Here is a 16492-nt window from a genome sequence, read left to right as displayed (position 1 = left end):
TATGTTTTCTTCCATCACTGCTCATCAATATCCTGTATTTGTCAATTGTGTGTCTACTTCCTTCCTTACTACTTATTTCTCCTTAACATCTTTACTTTTTCTAACTTCGTATTTGAGTAATTGTGTTCTATTATACTCTTTTTATCTAATTTGCTTAACCTTTGCACTTGCTAACTTTAACACTCATATTTATGAATTATTAGTCGCTTATTAGTCAGGATGTCACCACACACGACATTGGGTCTACAAGAACAAGACGAGACTTTTACATTACTTTGAAGAAAAGTATCATGAAAAAAGACAATATATTGCAATATGCTCATTTTTATGCAATTTGGTTTTCTGCACTCTTGTGTGTATGCTAGTGGCCCCACCTCCACCCACTGAGACAAAGAGACTGTATGACTGACACACCGAGACAAAGCGACTGTGTGACTGACAAAGGGCTCACTCCATTCATGCCGTTGTTCTATGGAACAAACACACCAAGGTGCTGAAAGCAATGTACAGAGTGAACCCTCTTCCTGCCTGTTTGGAGGATTGCACTTGGCAACATATTAATTATCATTCATTTTCATTCATTGTGTGATTATTTGTGATCATCTCAGACATGTTTTTAGAAAACCTTTTCATTTGGCAACATCTTATGACAGCCCTACTTACTTATTTTCCTTCATTCATCCACTGTATCTATCCATCCATCCATCCATCCACTGTATCCATCCATCCACTGTATCTAACATCCATCCATCCACTGTATCTATCCATCCATCCATCCACTGTATCTATCTATCCATCCATCCACTGTATCTATCCATCCATCCATCCACTGTATCTATCCATCCATCCATCCATTGTATCCATCCACTGTATCTATCTAACCATCCATCCATCGTATCCATCCATCCATCTATCTATCTAACCATCCATCCATCCACTGTATCTATCTATCCATCCATCCATCCACTGTATCTATCTATCCATCCATCCACTGTATCTACCCATCCATCCATCCACTGTATCTACCCATCCATCCATCCACTGTATCTACCCATCCATCCATCCACTGTATCTATCCATCCATCCATCCACTGTATCTATCCATCCATCCATCCATCGTATCTATCTATCCATCCATCCATCGTATCTATACATCCATCCACTGTATCTATCCATCCATCCATCCATCCATCCACTGTATCTATCTAACCATCCATCCATCCACTGTATCTATCCATTCATCCATCCACTGTATCCATCCATCCCTCCACTGTATCTATCCATCCATCCATCCACTGTATCTATCTATCTATCCATTGCTACATATTTTCTATGCTTTAGTCTCCAATTAGAAAAGTTCAACACGACATGAACAAACTTTGAATGCTAAAATGGAAGCACAGCAAATGATCAGGGATTCAAAGCATCACAAGTCAACTCTTCAGGTTGTCTTAGAAAACGTTTGGGCTGCCATCCCTTCATGCTCATAATCCTCCTCTACACGATAAATGCATTACATCCTGCACCACTAGAGCTGTCCTGTCTAGTCCGACTGGTGTGTGTCCTACCTAGTTTTTGAGTATAAACTAGACTAGAGCTGTCCTGTCTAGTCCGACTGGTGTGTGTCCTACCTAGTTTTTGAGTATAACCTAGACTAGAGCTGTCCTGTCTAGTCCGACTGGTGTGTGTTCTACCTAGTCTTTGAGCATAACCTAGACTAGAGCTGTCCTGTCTTGTCCGACTGGTGTGTGTCCTACCTAGTCTTTGAGTATAACCTAGACTAGAGCTGTCCTGTCTAGTCCGACTGGTGTGTGTCCTAGTTTTTGAGTATAACCTAGACTAGAGCTGTCCTGTCTAGTCCGACTGGTGTGTGTCCTACCTAGTCTTTGAGTATAACCTAGACTAGAGCTGTCCTGTCTAGTCCGACTGGTGTGTGTCCTACCTAGTCTTTGAGCATGACCTAGACTAGAGTTGTCCTGTCTAGTCCGACTGGTGCATGCCCCACCAAGTCTTTGAGCATGACCTAGACTAGTGCTGTCCTATCTAGTCCGACTGGTGTGTGTCCTACCTAGTCTTTGAGCATGACCTAGACTAGTGCTGTCCTATCTAGTCCGACTGGTGTGTGTCCTACCTAGTCTTTGAGCATGAACTGATGAAGGCTGCTCAGATGAGAGGCCAAACATCTTCTAAGAGTGCATTTGTGAAATGACTTGTCTTTCTCACTCCCAAGAAGGTCCACACTTGTTCCGGTTTGTTTATGACATCATTGGTCTATGATCATTGATCAACTGGACATGATGTGGGATTTCATGGAAGACATATCAAAGATAATTATGGGCTTGTAACATTTACAGTGATGTCATCGCCCTGACGTAGCAATGATGTGACAACTTTAATATCACACCGATGTCACAGCCCCAATGTCACATTGACTTTGCGCGCGTGTGTGTGTGTGTGTGTGTGAGTACCTTCGTCTTCTGGCAAGTATCTTTTATCAATGGCTTCTTTGATCTGGTTATTTGCTCCTTTAGGATCCAGATCCATCGCCCAGCTGAAGTTCATGAGCGCCAAGTGAGTCTGACCCAGCTTCTTGTACACCTGACAAACACACACACACACACACACACACAATGCAGAGAAAAAAGCTTCCACAGGACGTTTACTGCGCTACAAGTAAGAAGTCCATCATGCCAGAGGACGTTTATTACCTTTCCGATGAGAAAATAAACCAGAGACTCTTTGGGAACAATCTGCTTCAACTCCTCCAGCTCCTGAAGAGCCGCCTGCAGGCACAACCAAAGACAAGTTTGGTTAGCCGAGCTTTGTGTTCCTCAATCTACTTCTCGCCTCAGTTTCAACTTCTGCTGCTTGTGCTGGATTATGTTCCATCAAAGTCTTTGTTTTTATTGACTACAATATTCAGCAGCACGTCCAATGTGCTTACCTTGTACTTGTCATTGGCAAAGAGGATGGAGGCTCGGTGGAACTTGCAGAGAGGATTTTTGGGGTCGATTCCAATGGCTTTGTTTAGGGTCTCTAAAGCCGCATCAGACTTCTTCAACGCATGCTGCACCTGCACGCCATCGATGTATTTTATTTTTACATTAGGATTATCCTCATTTGTTGAGTACTCAAACACAATATGATGCATTTCATCACAATCATATGTACCAATACAACGTGCAGACAGCACTTTAACATTCATTATTATCTTGCTGATTACGTAAGGTCATATCAGGAACACGCACACAGTGTTGGACAAATCGCTTTGAAAAAGTAATCTGTTATAGATACTTTCCACAAAAGTAATTGAATTATCAACAGAATGACTCCTTCATAAATGGAACCTCGGTTGGCATCTGCCCAGGTTAGCATGTTTTTCCTTTAAGGTCAAAAAGTCACACCACAGTTTTGCATGCATTCTCTGGTTAGCAAATATGGTGTGCGTCTTGTTATGAATACACTCCATGAGTCCAGCTCTATTTTTTTAACCACAAAATGTCCTTCCTTGTTAGCATCCTATTAGCTAGCTAAACAAAATGGCAACTAGAACCAGAAGTTACAGTGCCCGTCATCAGTGGTTGACTCTCAAAAACACAAACACGTTTTTATAGTTTTCCAATTATAGATTTACATTGTAAAGGCATGTAAAAGAGGAACAAAAGTGCCAAATGAACATTGAAGGTTACTTTTCACTTCATTGAAGACATGATTGTTCCCAAGGACACCACGTGGCAGCGATATCAAGACGGAGACCACTTTCCTGTTTTCACTCGTCAACAATCACGTCTTCAATGAAGGAAAAATAACCTTCAAAGTTCATTTATCCCTTTCATTCATCATTCACATGCATTACAAATCATGAATCTAGAATTGTAAAACTATATATAAAAAAAAAATTCTGGAGAGAATGAATTGGATTTACAGTCGTCACCTCACTACATCTCCGTTCAAACAACGCTCCTTTTCTCTGTCGCCTTTTTCAAAAATGCATTCATGAATAAATGATTGCTGTTTTGTGGTTGCCTATCCTACAATGTAGAAAGACAAGCCATGTGTAGTATTCTGGGCACGACTTGATGAGACATTACCTGTATTAAGTCAGCCATGGATGCAGTATCACACATGACTAAAGTTATCCTCCCATTCAGTGTGGAAGTGGTATGTTTTTGGCTTCTTTCTTTGTCCGTCTTGCCCACTCAGTTTCAAACCTATTCTTAAGTTTAGAAAAAAATCAATTGGAGGCTAACCAGTTAGCTTGGCTGTATAGCGGCTGTCTCTTGTGTCACTTCAGAAATCCTGTATCCTGCGCATAAGCAGTGCGCAATGCAGTATAAACAGAGCTGGCAGTATTGTTGGGGTGTACGTGTACGTATGGCAGATTGATAGACCGGCTGTCCTGTACATCAATCACTGACAAACATCATAGTCAGGATGGATGATTACGTTACATTCCAGGTACTACAACAACAAGGAACTTTGCAAACGCCAACATTGAGTTATGATTGCTTATCATGTCTACTATATTAGGTAATATAGGGGTGTGTGTTTCATGTCTACAGGGCTCTAATAATGTTAATAACCATATTTGGAAGGTCATAAACACTTTTACTACTGTATGCTCCAACTACAAAAATATTCAATTTTTTATTATTGAATCCTACTTTGCAGAAATTCACCTACGGCGGTCGTGGCTGGAGCCAATTAACTGCAATAAACAAGGGACGCCTACAATATTTCTGACGGGAAAATATGATTCGGTTAACATCTGTTTCGGTGAGAGTCAGATCTTCTGGAACGAATTAATGACACTAACCAAGGTTCCACTTTGAAAGTAATTATTGTGGAGACACACCATTTTTTCACACTGATACCGATAACCTCTTGCCTCTCAGGACGAATACCGATACAGATAATGTTTTATATCTATTATTTTTTACCTTTAGATGGAACTGTAATTTGGGCACACCTGGACGTAAGGACTCAAACAAAGTTGGATGAGACAAAGTGTACCTGTAGATTTGTCCTAATCAAACATCATGACATCATTACTATCAAGAAAACAAAAAATAGCGGCGGCTCAGAAGTACAAAGCATGGCTTGGAGTGGTTAACTAGCGATGTTAAAGCGCCATCGTTTCCATGATGAAATCACAGATGGTTTTAGCGCTTCTTTGTACTTGACAATACAACAGGAACGAGAGCCAGTGTAGAACATTCGTGCCACTGGCTCCCTTTGAAAAGGTGAAGAAATTCCACTCCACATACGCCATGTTTGCTTAAATCACAGGCAGGAGAAAAGGAGCGCTTGATGTGCTCATAAGCGGCTAATCTCGCCTCATGCCAGCGTTGTTTTCATTGGTTATCTGAGGTATTTTTCCAATGTTAGCGGCTTTATCGGTATGATGTCAACTCATATCGGCCCGATAAGTCATACACCCCTAAATTAGGGTGTTGCTTTTTTGGAACCCTTCAAATATCGGGCGTGTGCTGTTGAGCGCTTACCATATCAGGGCACAATGGAACCACTTGCTTGTGTTTTATGGTGATGTTTAGAGTTCTGATGTCCGTGAATGCACCTGGCGTGTGATTGGTGGAGAATGAGGAAACGTGTGGGTGTGGGGAGGACGCACAGCTGATGTGCAAGTTAGAGGTTTTGGAACACAGCACTGCTGTTGATGTGTTTGGGTCAGAATACAGTTAGTAAAGACCATCGACTCCGTAACTCTCCGGGGCGCAACAATAATAACCTTCCGGTAACAACAACATAACTTTTGAAATAGTCATGAATTCCATTACCCATTGCTATAACACATTCCTTTCATTCATTCATTCACTATGCCACTTGTCCTCATTAGGGTCGTGGGGGTATGCTGGAGCCTATCCCAGCTGACTCTGGGCGAGAGGCGGGGTAAAGCCTGGACTGGTGGCCAGGCAATGGCAGGGCACATATAGACAACACTCCCATTCATACCTATGGACCACTTAGTGTCGCCAATCAACCTAACATGTATGTTTTTGGAATGTGGGAGGAAACTGGAGTAGCTGCAGAAAAACCATGCACACACGGGGAGAACATACACAGAGATGCCCAACAAAGATTCCAACACAGATCTTCCACATCTCCTGACTGCGTGGCCAACATGCTAACCACTAGACCACCGTGCGTGAGCGTGACGGCTGCGTGGTGTCGACCAAACCATTCATTCTGATGTTTGCACCACTGGAAAATAATAATGGCATATTCCTTTAAGCACAGGTACTCCAGCACTGCACTTATGTATGCACTAGGTGTGGGCCGGTTACCCATTTCAAGGTAGACCATGCTATGAAAAAGTCAAAGTTTCAAAACCACTAAAATTTTCCATCATACTTTTCCTGTCCACTATGTGGAAATATGGTCACGTGTTATTCCTCGGAGTTGGAACTGGGCTTCAACGTGTTGAAACCACGGGCCTGGGCTGTGCTGCCAAAAGTCAGACAACTTAACTGTCACGGCACAGATACTCTCCTCATCAAAATGTTAAGAGCAGTTGGATCTTAAGGAGGTTCTAAGTAGACCTTCAAAATGCAAAAAGAAGAAATGTGAGGGAGACAAAAAAGCAATTTATTGCAAAGAAGCATTCGAATGAAATAGGCTGTTTAAGAGCACAGTCTTTAAAAGGCAAAATCTTGGCAAAAATGTGGACTTTACACATCCTGAGGCTCGTGGAACAAAAAAGTCAAGTGGTGGACTTAAAAAATGAGCCGGAGGATCCCATTAGCTGTGCCTCAAGACACGGGACCACCCTCGGCCCACATGAAGGTTGTTACTGGTGCCGAGTGCAGTCCAATGACCATCCGACGCCATGTGCCAGAGAAGATCTTCGAAGGCCTGGTCTCCCTTCAAGGTTTGGAATTTGCAGGAGAGCACCAAATATGGGAAAGGTGGAAGAAAGTTTTCTTCTTTGGGGATGGATTTACAAACGTGGACATGATTTCCTGACAGTGAAGCCGTCTTCACCACCTGGAGCAACATTCCCACTAAGCCTACTGGAAACACTGGCATCAAACATGCCCAAAGCCATTTTTCACGTCATTAACAAGAATGGCACAGCTACTCATTACTCACACGTTTACTTACTCCTATTTTAGGAGGGATAGGTTTTTTTTTTTTAGCTATGGTGTTAAACTGTTGATCAGCTGATGAACAGCCTAGTTCACCTTAATGCTCCTTTGCAATAAATTGCTTTTTTGTCCCACTCCCATTTCTTCCTTTTTGCATTTTGAATGTCTATTCTTGCAGTTTTTCAACTGCTTTTAACATTTGGACGAGGAGTGTAACAGTGATGTCAGTAATAATTGAGTCCTAATAATTGAAACTGGTCAGCCTTAAATGCTTCTTGTACTTCTTGTTTTGATGGAGCAACCAACATACTTCCGTGATGAAATTGTGTATCTGTTAAGTTGACAGGTGTGTTGTTTATTGATGGTGTGTGTGACAAAGTGCTAACATACCACTCCAACGTGGCACAGCAGCACAGAGCTCTGAGGGTTAATGCTCAGAGCCTTCCTGAAGTGGATTTCTGCCAAGTTGAACTTCTCCTGTTTGAAGTAGATCATCCCCAGACCATACCTGCACAAACAGACACCTCATGCCTGAAAACCACTTCAACATTCTAGAAGTTCATACATGTGCGGGTGAACGTACCATGCATTGTAGTGTCTGTTGCTGACTCTGATGGCATTGCGAAAACAAGCGAGCGCTCTCTCCAACTCCTCCGTCATCACGAATTCATGACCCAGTAGAGTGTAGGCATAAGCGAAGCCCGGGTCCACCTAAACAAGTCAGCACATGAGCAGCAGAGTGTTTCCACACTAACTGTGAGAACAACTCACCTGAATGGCTCTCTGAAAGAATTTAATAGCAATGTCATGCTCCCTCTGCAGGCTGAAACAGTTTCCTGCAACACACCAGGCCTGGATGGACACACATCACATTGGATCAGGGCTGGATCAGTGGCCAGTTGTACAGAAGAATGGGACCAGAGTTTCTCCAACCTCAGGGCAGTTTTTGTCCATGTCCGTCAGGTCTTTGGACAAGGCAGATAGAGCAACATCCTTTTGCAGGTGCCACAGGGTGGTGGAATAGATCTCCATGCCCTCCGCTCTGTACGACTCAATCCTGCGAACCTCACCAAACAGACGCTCTGCCTACAGAAACACGCTTGTGTAAAGCATGTCTGCCCAGCTGGATGCTCTCTCTCTGCGGGTTTCTTACCTGCGTGTACTCGGCTAGTTCGAAGTAAGCCGTGCCGATGTGGGTGAGCACCCAGCCAGTATTATAGTGCTGCGGCGGGAGGGAGGTCAGGATGTGAATGGCTTCTCGACAGTTGTACGAGCACAGAGCCTGGTAACCACGCCCAAGTTCCCGAAGCAACACCATCACGCTTTCTGGAGACACAGGAAGTGGACTGGTCTGAACACACTTAACAACACAGCAGAACCATCCTCTATAGCAATGACTCATCTGGTGGGTCATGGACCCTTTTCAGTGGGTCTTAATCTGGTGCTTTTTTTTTAAAGGGGATTTTCTTTTTGTGCATCTGTTAAGAACGCCTGTAGGTAGCAACAACACTCTGTAGGGCAATTTAAAACCCACTGACCATCCATCCCCAAGACCAACAATGTTAGCTTGTAAAATGTTGAATGTGTCAGCACTCTCTTGTTGAACCTTAGAAGGTGCTTATTATATATCAGCTGTTGAAAACTGAGTTACTATAAATTCATGGACATTTGCATCAATCTAGCGTACTTGCTTAAAAGCATTTTGTTTATGTTGAATATCGTGGAGGACCGCACGGTGGCCTAGTGTTTAGCAAGAGATCTGGGTTTGAATCCCTGTTGGAACATCCATTGTAGCGTTTGCATACGTGCGTGGGTTTTGGTACTCAGGCCTCTTCCACATGCCAAAAACTTGCATGTTAGGTTCATTTGAGACTGTAAATTGTGCATGGGTGTGAATATGAGTGTGAATTGTTGTCTATACAGCATGTGGTCTGCCATTGGCTGGCCATTAGTCCAGGGTGTACCCAGCCCCTCGCTGGAAGTCAGCTGAGATAGGCTCCAACTTACCAGTGACCTTGAAGAAGACAAGCGGCATAGAAAATGGACGGATGGGTCACAGAAAAATGATTTTCTATTTTATGTGAGTTAGAATTAACATGCTTTACTTCTGTATGTTCAGTTTTACAGTGTATCCAAGTAAATGAAGTCTTGAGTTTGCGGATAAAAATGTATTGTTGCAGAAATGTTCATTAAACTTGTTTTGCGGGTACACTGTTATTTTGCACTGCATCAAATTTAAACTGTACTGTCTTTTCATGAAATATCAGTTGTAGCTTTAAGTATGTCATATTATATGACAATGAGTAGTCCCTTATTTATCACAGTTAATTGGTTCCAGACCCGACCGTGATAACAATCATTTATGAATTTTCGCCAAGTAAAATATTTTGGTATTTAGAGCACAGAAAATCTGTTTACCACCTTCCAAATGCGCTTTTTAACAGTTTTTGAGCCCTGTAGACATAAAATAACACCCCACAAGTCAGCTTTACACTCCTATTACCCAATATAGTAGGCGTCTGTGTAGGCTCTCAGTCGTACAGGAGTTGTCCATCGAGGAAAAGGCTTCTTGAGACGTCATCTGTACTTCTGTGAAGAAGGTGTCGGACGTTTCGCTCCTCATCCAAAGAGCTTCGTCAGCGAACGCTGACCAGCGAACGCTGACGAAGCTCTTTGGATGAGGAGCGAAACGTCCGACACCTTCTTCACAGAAGTACAGATGACGTCTCAAGAAGCCTTTTCCCCAATATAGTAGGCATAATAAGAGAAAATAATATATTTAAGACACAAATAAGACTTATGCGGACAGTGGCGGCCAGGAAGTGACGTCAGCCGTTCAGAGTTGAGTTTTAGCTTGGCGTGGGTTACGGTTGCAACAGTAGCCCATGTTAGGGATTATTGTGTCTGTTGTGAAATCATTCAAACCTGCAATCAAAGCCTCTTGTTACCTGGCCATTAAGTCTGGTGCTTGTGTGTTTCACTCAACATTACAGTAACATTAGTGACCCCTAGTGACCAGTGTAGAATACTACATATCACAGCACCTTTGAATGCATATTCTCAATGCCTTGTATTTGTATTCTACTTCATTTAGCCATTTTATGCTTGAAAAAAAAAAAAAAAAAAACATTTCTGCTGAAATATGCATATTTTTAGGCCACATTCAACCGCAAAACAGCAAAATGTACTCAAATATACACTGGTAAAAAAAAATAACGGGAACACTCAATTCACACTCAGTCAAAACTGCTGCGTCGTTATTCAAACTGTCCACTTTGGAAGCAACACAGATTGACAATCAATTTCACAATCTGTTGAGCAAATGGAAGAGACAACAGGTGGGGTGTTTTTCCACTTTAATTTTGAGTAAGACTCCAAATCCCGACCTGCATGGGTTAATAAATGTGATTTCAGTTGATATTTTTTGTGTGAATTTGTTGTCAGCACATTCAACTATGTAAAGACCAAAATATTTAATAAGAATATTTCATTAATTTAAACCTAGGATGTGATATTTTAGTGTTCCCTTTATTTTTTTGAGCAGTGTATATTTTTGAAAATCCATGATAGAGTGAAGCTGCAGAATTCCAAGTGTGAAGTGGCGAGGAATAACTTTGAGAAATTTGAGTTGAAAGACTTCCGCAGTTTGGGTCACGGCTTGGTACCAGTTGAGAACCACTGCTCTAAAATCCACCTACATTTTTTTAGAACTATTTGGTTCTAAAAGGACACACACTGGACTGGTTTGGTCCAGATATGCCTACGGCCAAACAGAAAGACCAGACGAGAGACACAGAAGTGTGCTGTGTTCCCACCCTTGAATGCTGCCATCTGACAGGGGCAGGGCCAACATGTCTCCATCAGTACTTACCTGCTGCAGCTCTCTGGTACTGTGGGATCTTTGTGTCAGCTAGACTCAGACTTGGGTCCAGTCTAAGGATGTCAAGGCTCTCATTCAGGTTGCCACTATTCGAGGTCTTTGTGGATTTACATTTGGTTTTCCTGTTGGGGATCTTTGTGGGGAACTTCATCTTTAACTTCTTACTATTCTCCTGCAGTGACAAAGATGGTTGCCAAGCTGGAGGACTGACCAGGTCTTCAAGGACAGCATTTGTGGTAGCAACATGTGTGGTACCTTGGCAGTCGAGCTGGCACTCGTAAACAGTCTGGAGCTTCTTCTGGGCTGAACGTTTGGAGGACCAGACATACTGGGACTGAGCACCTGAGGTGAACCACTGCGGAACAAACAGGAAGAAGACAACATCAGAGACCCGCGTAGGCAGGTAAGAGGAAAAAGCATATGGGTTACCTGGTGTGAGGAGCAGATGTCTGTGATGGGTTAAATGGTATGGGGAGAACATCCCGACTATTCCCACTTTGACTGAAGACGGACTTTGGCTGACTGATCCTGGACACTGCCTGAGAGTCAACAAAAAGAGACATCAGCCATAAGAATCTGCTGGACACCCCCGCCTATATGAACCTTTTTTTACAACCTTTTTGCTGGGAGCGGTTGATTGCGTTTCCATGCTAGATGAATAATTCTGGAGATATGAGGGGTCTCCGGGGCTGGGCTCCAGCGGCAAGATGCCAAAACTAAACACACATGCGCACACACGCACACAGCATGAAGGAAAGGAGAATGTACACAGTCATCACTCGGTCTGAACCCAACTCACCTCGGCGTGAGCGGACTGAGAGCAGCAGGTCCTCCCAGTAAACTCCGCCCAGTTTTGGGCTTGTTCTGTTTAGCCAATAAGGAGCCGGCTGATGCTAAGGAAACTGTATTCCCCAATAAGGACCCAGTCTCCGGGGAGATGAGGGAGGAGTCGATGTAGGAAAGCGACAAATCAGAGGTCTGCTTCCCATTTGATGATTCTAAATTCAAACGATTTAACTCCTGCAGAAGAAAGACGTACAGCAGCAATAAGATGAATACATTCAAATATTTGTCCCAAACCTGCTCTTAAAAACACTTTCAACTTGAATTGAATTCAATAAGGATGCATGATAAATATGAGGAATTATGATGTCATGCTGATAAATCCAATTACATAAAAAACAGCTCTGATAACCAATCAATTTCTCCAATGAGGCGAGATTACCCGTATTGTGATGGAGGCTAGGCTGAGCAAATCAAGCGCTCCTTTTCTCGAGCCTGTGACATGTTTACTCATTTGTAAACAAAGATGGTGTCGCTCGAGTGGGATTTGTTGACCATTTCAGAGGAAGACATGTCACATGCTAGTGGCATCAAATGTTGCAAACATTCCATGATGAGGGAAAAAAACAAACACAAATCCTCAACACATCAAACCTTATCAGCCACCTGAAACGCCAGCATCGCTACGACGCCCAGGGCTTATCACCACAGCATTTGACATGTGCAAGAAAGTTTGCCAGAGACAACCCAAAGGTTAAAGTGATGTGTAATTTGGATGACCAGCCCTTTATCATCACTGAAGATACTAGCTAAGAAACTCCTTGGAGCCACGGTTTGTACGTCTGAGCTGCCACCGTTAGTTTTACGTTTTCTTAAACATAGTGGTCATTATATTTGGTTTGTCAAATCCAAGTTTGTTTGAGTCCAAGTTAGACATGAAAAGTTCATCTTGAGAAGCACGAAGTCATTGGTATCGTCTTGAAAAAAAAAAAAATATATATATTGTGCATCCCTAATGCTTATAACGGTAAACATGCACATAACAGCACGACATGAAATGTGTAGAGTTGTGTACCAGCGTGTGCTGTGGCGTCTCCATGAAGGCGGTCTCCATGCGATGGGAGGAATTCTGTGCGGGGCTTACAGAAGGGGGGGGCGGGACTATGGAAGAGTGCTGCAAAGACGACAGCCTGAAGACCTGATCTGGATCTGGTTTCTCACCTGAAACAGCAAACGGTGATGAAAGTCATGTGTCAGACCCTGTCCACACGTACTGGGTTTGTTTTGGGATTTTTTGGGCTGGTTGAAAAAAAAAAAAAAAAAAAAAAAAAAAAAAAAAAAACTTGTCCATGCAGTGTTGCATCAGTAAAGAGTCACATCCACACGAGAACGGATCACTGAGTGAAAACAATACGTTACATAAAGCACACCTACATGTTGTGCTGTAAACACACACACACACACGCACACACACAGAAGAAACAACGCATGCGCATCTTCTGCTACACACTAACGAAGACAACAAGAAGATGATGGCAAACGTGCCAAAAACCCGATTCTCTTGTCTGGACTGACCGTGAAGTGGAATTACTTCTGTAAGTCACTTTGGAGGAAAAGACAAAAAAATAGCAGGAGAATGTCGACTGTGTGTCATGCGGGGTCTTCTCTTCTTCTTCTTCTACGCTTGTGACAGCGACGGGTCGGCCAGGAAGTAGTGTTTTACTTGTTGACACGGCAACAACAAAGTGGCATTGTCCGATTTTCCCACTCTGGAAGCTGTTTTCAAAAGTACCGTTTCAGGGCATCCGGAATGCTGTTGGTGTGCAGATGAAAGGCTGAAACCATTCAATACTTGACTGTTTCCACCTCAGGACGTTCTCGTGTGGACAACTCGTGTGGGCTAAAGAGGCGTTACCTAGCAGACAGAGGTTCTGGAACGGCGACCACAGGAACGGATTGAGTGACAAACTTTTCTGGAAGCATTCGGCCCCCTTAGCGGCACGATCCGTCTTGCTGTTCCGGTACAAAATAAAACAGACAAGTGATTCACTCAAACATTGACAAGGTCGCCTGAATGTCATCTCACCAGTAAATGTGCCCGAGCAATGACAGCGTCAAGGAAGCCGAGTCTCCAAACTCTGCGATGATGTCATCTTGACTCTTCTGTTTGTTCAGCACTCCACCAATCAAAACCTGCTCGCCTTCTGCCAACCTGACACACAAAGATGGCGTCACGCCTCAGTTGCCCTTTGATTGGTGCCGTGGCAGACTTTGCACTCATACTTGCTGAGCTCCACGCAGCACTTGGCCAACAGAAATCGAACCTGCGGCGTGGATGAACTATGAGCCTTCAGCAGCCGATACGCCTTGTAAGCTTTCCCAGATCGATAGTAACATGTCGCCAAAAGGTACAGAGCCTCCTCCGACCTCACTGACACGCACACGCACACAAGGTTATACAGATGCAAAGTGTCTCTCACACACGCACGCACACAGAGGGGAAGGGATACCTTCAGCGTAGAGTCTCTCAGCAAGGAAGACAGCATCCAGGTAAGCGTAGTGATTCAGTGCTTGCCACACTGCAGCCTGGACGGACAAAGAGCTTGGCTGTCAATCACACCTGTTATGTTATCAAAAGCCAGTTGTTCTTCACGAGAGTGGAGTGGAGTAGCTGTAGCTTCAATAGAGTAACTGTGCACGTGACGTTGCACCACCTGTCTGTCTTTTACAAATGTAAAAAGACACAAAACACAATTCTGTTCATTCATTGCAGTCATTCATTTGGTAATGACTCCAGAGTCCAAGGTTGAATTGCTGCTGCAGACCAAAATATAAAGGTTGAGAAAGCAAAAAATGGAATTAGTTGAGGTGGAATGCAATTAGTTTTAAAACATCATCTTTTCAATTTCATTGAAGAAAAGAAGAACTGTCTTAAGTGGTAATGAGTGCAACAATAATATGCTTGTCATTTAGGACAGTAGAATAACAATGGACATTATTAGCAGTCGAAAGTCACTACTAACATCAATGTGAATTTCTCGTGGAGATGAATAAAGTATTTATCATGTCTTCATTAATAATGAATGACTGTCAACATAAAGTAAGTGTACATGGACTATTTAGGGAAGGTGACTGACATAAGTCATGCATCCATCAAGATATGATTGCCTTAAGCTACAATTTCACGGTCAACTCTCAACCGCACGACAGATATTTTCAAAATAGTAAAGCAGTAATTACTTTCCCTGGTAACTACATTTATGAAGGATGAATTCTGTTATCCTGGGAAGGTAACTAGTAGCTATAATGACTTGTATTAACATAATTGGCCCAACGCTGCTTCTAATAATCAGAAGTTAAGCAGCTGATAGCAACAGCACTGCTAGCTGCAAAGGCTAACTAACTAGCAAGACGACGTTAGCGAGTAGCTCGCCTCCACTAACGTCTCTTGAGCTGAGCCACACAATCCACTGACTGAGTGCAATCAAATAAATACCATCGATATTTAATGAAAAAGATTTCAGGTGACATTTCAGCCAGCTGTAGGCTTTTCAACGCGTTTGCTGCGACAACAAGGCTTAGCATGGCAGCGTTAGCAGAGCCTGAAAGAAGACTAAAAACAAAAATATCAGCATTCAATGCAACTTCTTTCTTCAACAGCTTCCGCATTTACAAGTCATTTGTTTCACTAAGAATGGAAACTTCTTGCTCGGTCAAATGTCTGCTGTTCTCTTTAATAACACGGTTTCTCGTTGGATTCTTTCAACGGCAAGGAATAAACCTCTTTTTTAGTGCAACGTTTGACACCTCAGTGAGTCGATGGCATCTGTCAAGGGTAAACAATGACATGATTCAGTGGGATAGAGACACCAGTGAACGGCTCCGTGCTGCCGGTGGCGGGATGGAAGGCCCGTGTGACCGAAGAACACTGCTCGTTGGACGGACTGGAGCAGCAGATGAGGCCGGGAGGTGGAAGGCCAGCAGGCCTTGACCAAGTGTTCTCTTTCCAATCATGACAACGAAGCCAAACGTTTTATTTACCTGGACCGGTTCCTGCAGCACCGTCATTCCGCCCGCAGAAACCGTCTAGTTCGCCCTCTTTTCTCTTTTCTTTCTTCACCTCAATCTCCAGCACGATTTGAACATTCCGACCGTTAGCGGCCGAATGCATCCGAAGAATGCCGAGTATTGATGGGTCGTTGGTGAACGATCAAGTTCTTTGAGATGAACGACCCGGCTTTTTCCCCAGTCCAATTTTTCCTTCAAAGCCCTACGGCACATGTGTCAAACTCGTGACCTGGAGGGCCGAGACGCTGCAGGTTTTCTCTCCAACCAGTTTCTTCAGCAGGTGATTTAATTGATGAGCTCCTTCCCTCAAACTGAAGGTGTTGATCATTAAAATCACCTGCTTTAGTGACTGGCTGGAAATAAAACCTGCAGTGTCACGGCCCTCCATGGCACCAGTTTGACACCCCTGCCCTACGGGATTGGTTAAAATATGTGAAAGACGTTGCTACATAATTTGAGACGGCACGCTGGAAAGGTGGGAAAAATGAGCAGCATTAGCTGTTTTACTCTAAACATACATTTACTCACAATCAGATTGAACATTTTTGTCTCATTGAGGTGGGTTTTTGTTTTTGTATTTCTATTTATTTTTTGTAGCAATCTGTTCCACATTGAACATATAAATAATAAGCATTTAATATAATTCATTTTACAC

The 16492-nt window shown here is 43.1% G+C and overlaps 1 protein-coding gene across 4 annotated transcripts in view; it reads right to left on the bottom strand.

Annotated features, from left to right (window-relative positions):
• cdc27 (cell division cycle 27) overlaps positions 1-15968 on the bottom strand; it is a 29561-nt gene extending 13593 nt beyond the window's left edge. For 2 of the 4 annotated variants that reach the window (XR_008566671.1, XM_054758697.1), the window contains exons 1-19: positions 15811-15968; positions 14280-14355; positions 14053-14200; positions 13856-13981; positions 13685-13782; positions 12845-12990; positions 11786-12006; positions 11603-11702; positions 11416-11525; positions 11242-11341; positions 10978-11158; positions 8260-8432; positions 8040-8192; positions 7878-7958; positions 7690-7817; positions 7497-7614; positions 2945-3073; positions 2709-2783; positions 2469-2598 (exon numbers count right to left, since the gene is read on the bottom strand). Coding sequence is in view for 3 of the 4 variants with exons in the window: in XM_054758697.1 (XP_054614672.1) it covers positions 2469-2598; positions 2709-2783; positions 2945-3073; positions 7497-7614; positions 7690-7817; positions 7878-7958; positions 8040-8192; positions 8260-8432; positions 10978-11158; positions 11242-11341; positions 11416-11525; positions 11603-11702; positions 11786-12006; positions 12845-12990; positions 13685-13782; positions 13856-13981; positions 14053-14200; positions 14280-14355; positions 15811-15837 (2320 nt within the window). In the remaining variant the exon portion in view is untranslated. The remainder of the gene's footprint in view (positions 1-2468; positions 2599-2708; positions 2784-2944; positions 3074-7496; positions 7615-7689; positions 7818-7877; positions 7959-8039; positions 8193-8259; positions 8433-10977; positions 11159-11241; positions 11342-11415; positions 11526-11602; positions 11703-11785; positions 12007-12844; positions 12991-13684; positions 13783-13855; positions 13982-14052; positions 14201-14279; positions 14356-15810) is intronic. The other 2 variants (XM_054758698.1, XM_054758699.1) reach the window with 1 other exon arrangement.
• Between the last annotated feature and the right edge of the window lie 524 nt (positions 15969-16492).

Source organism: Dunckerocampus dactyliophorus, chromosome 18, assembly GCF_027744805.1.
Source record: "Dunckerocampus dactyliophorus isolate RoL2022-P2 chromosome 18, RoL_Ddac_1.1, whole genome shotgun sequence".
Classification (NCBI taxonomy): Eukaryota; Metazoa; Chordata; class Actinopteri; order Syngnathiformes; family Syngnathidae; genus Dunckerocampus; species Dunckerocampus dactyliophorus.
This window is presented reverse-complemented; position numbering and strand designations above follow the sequence as displayed.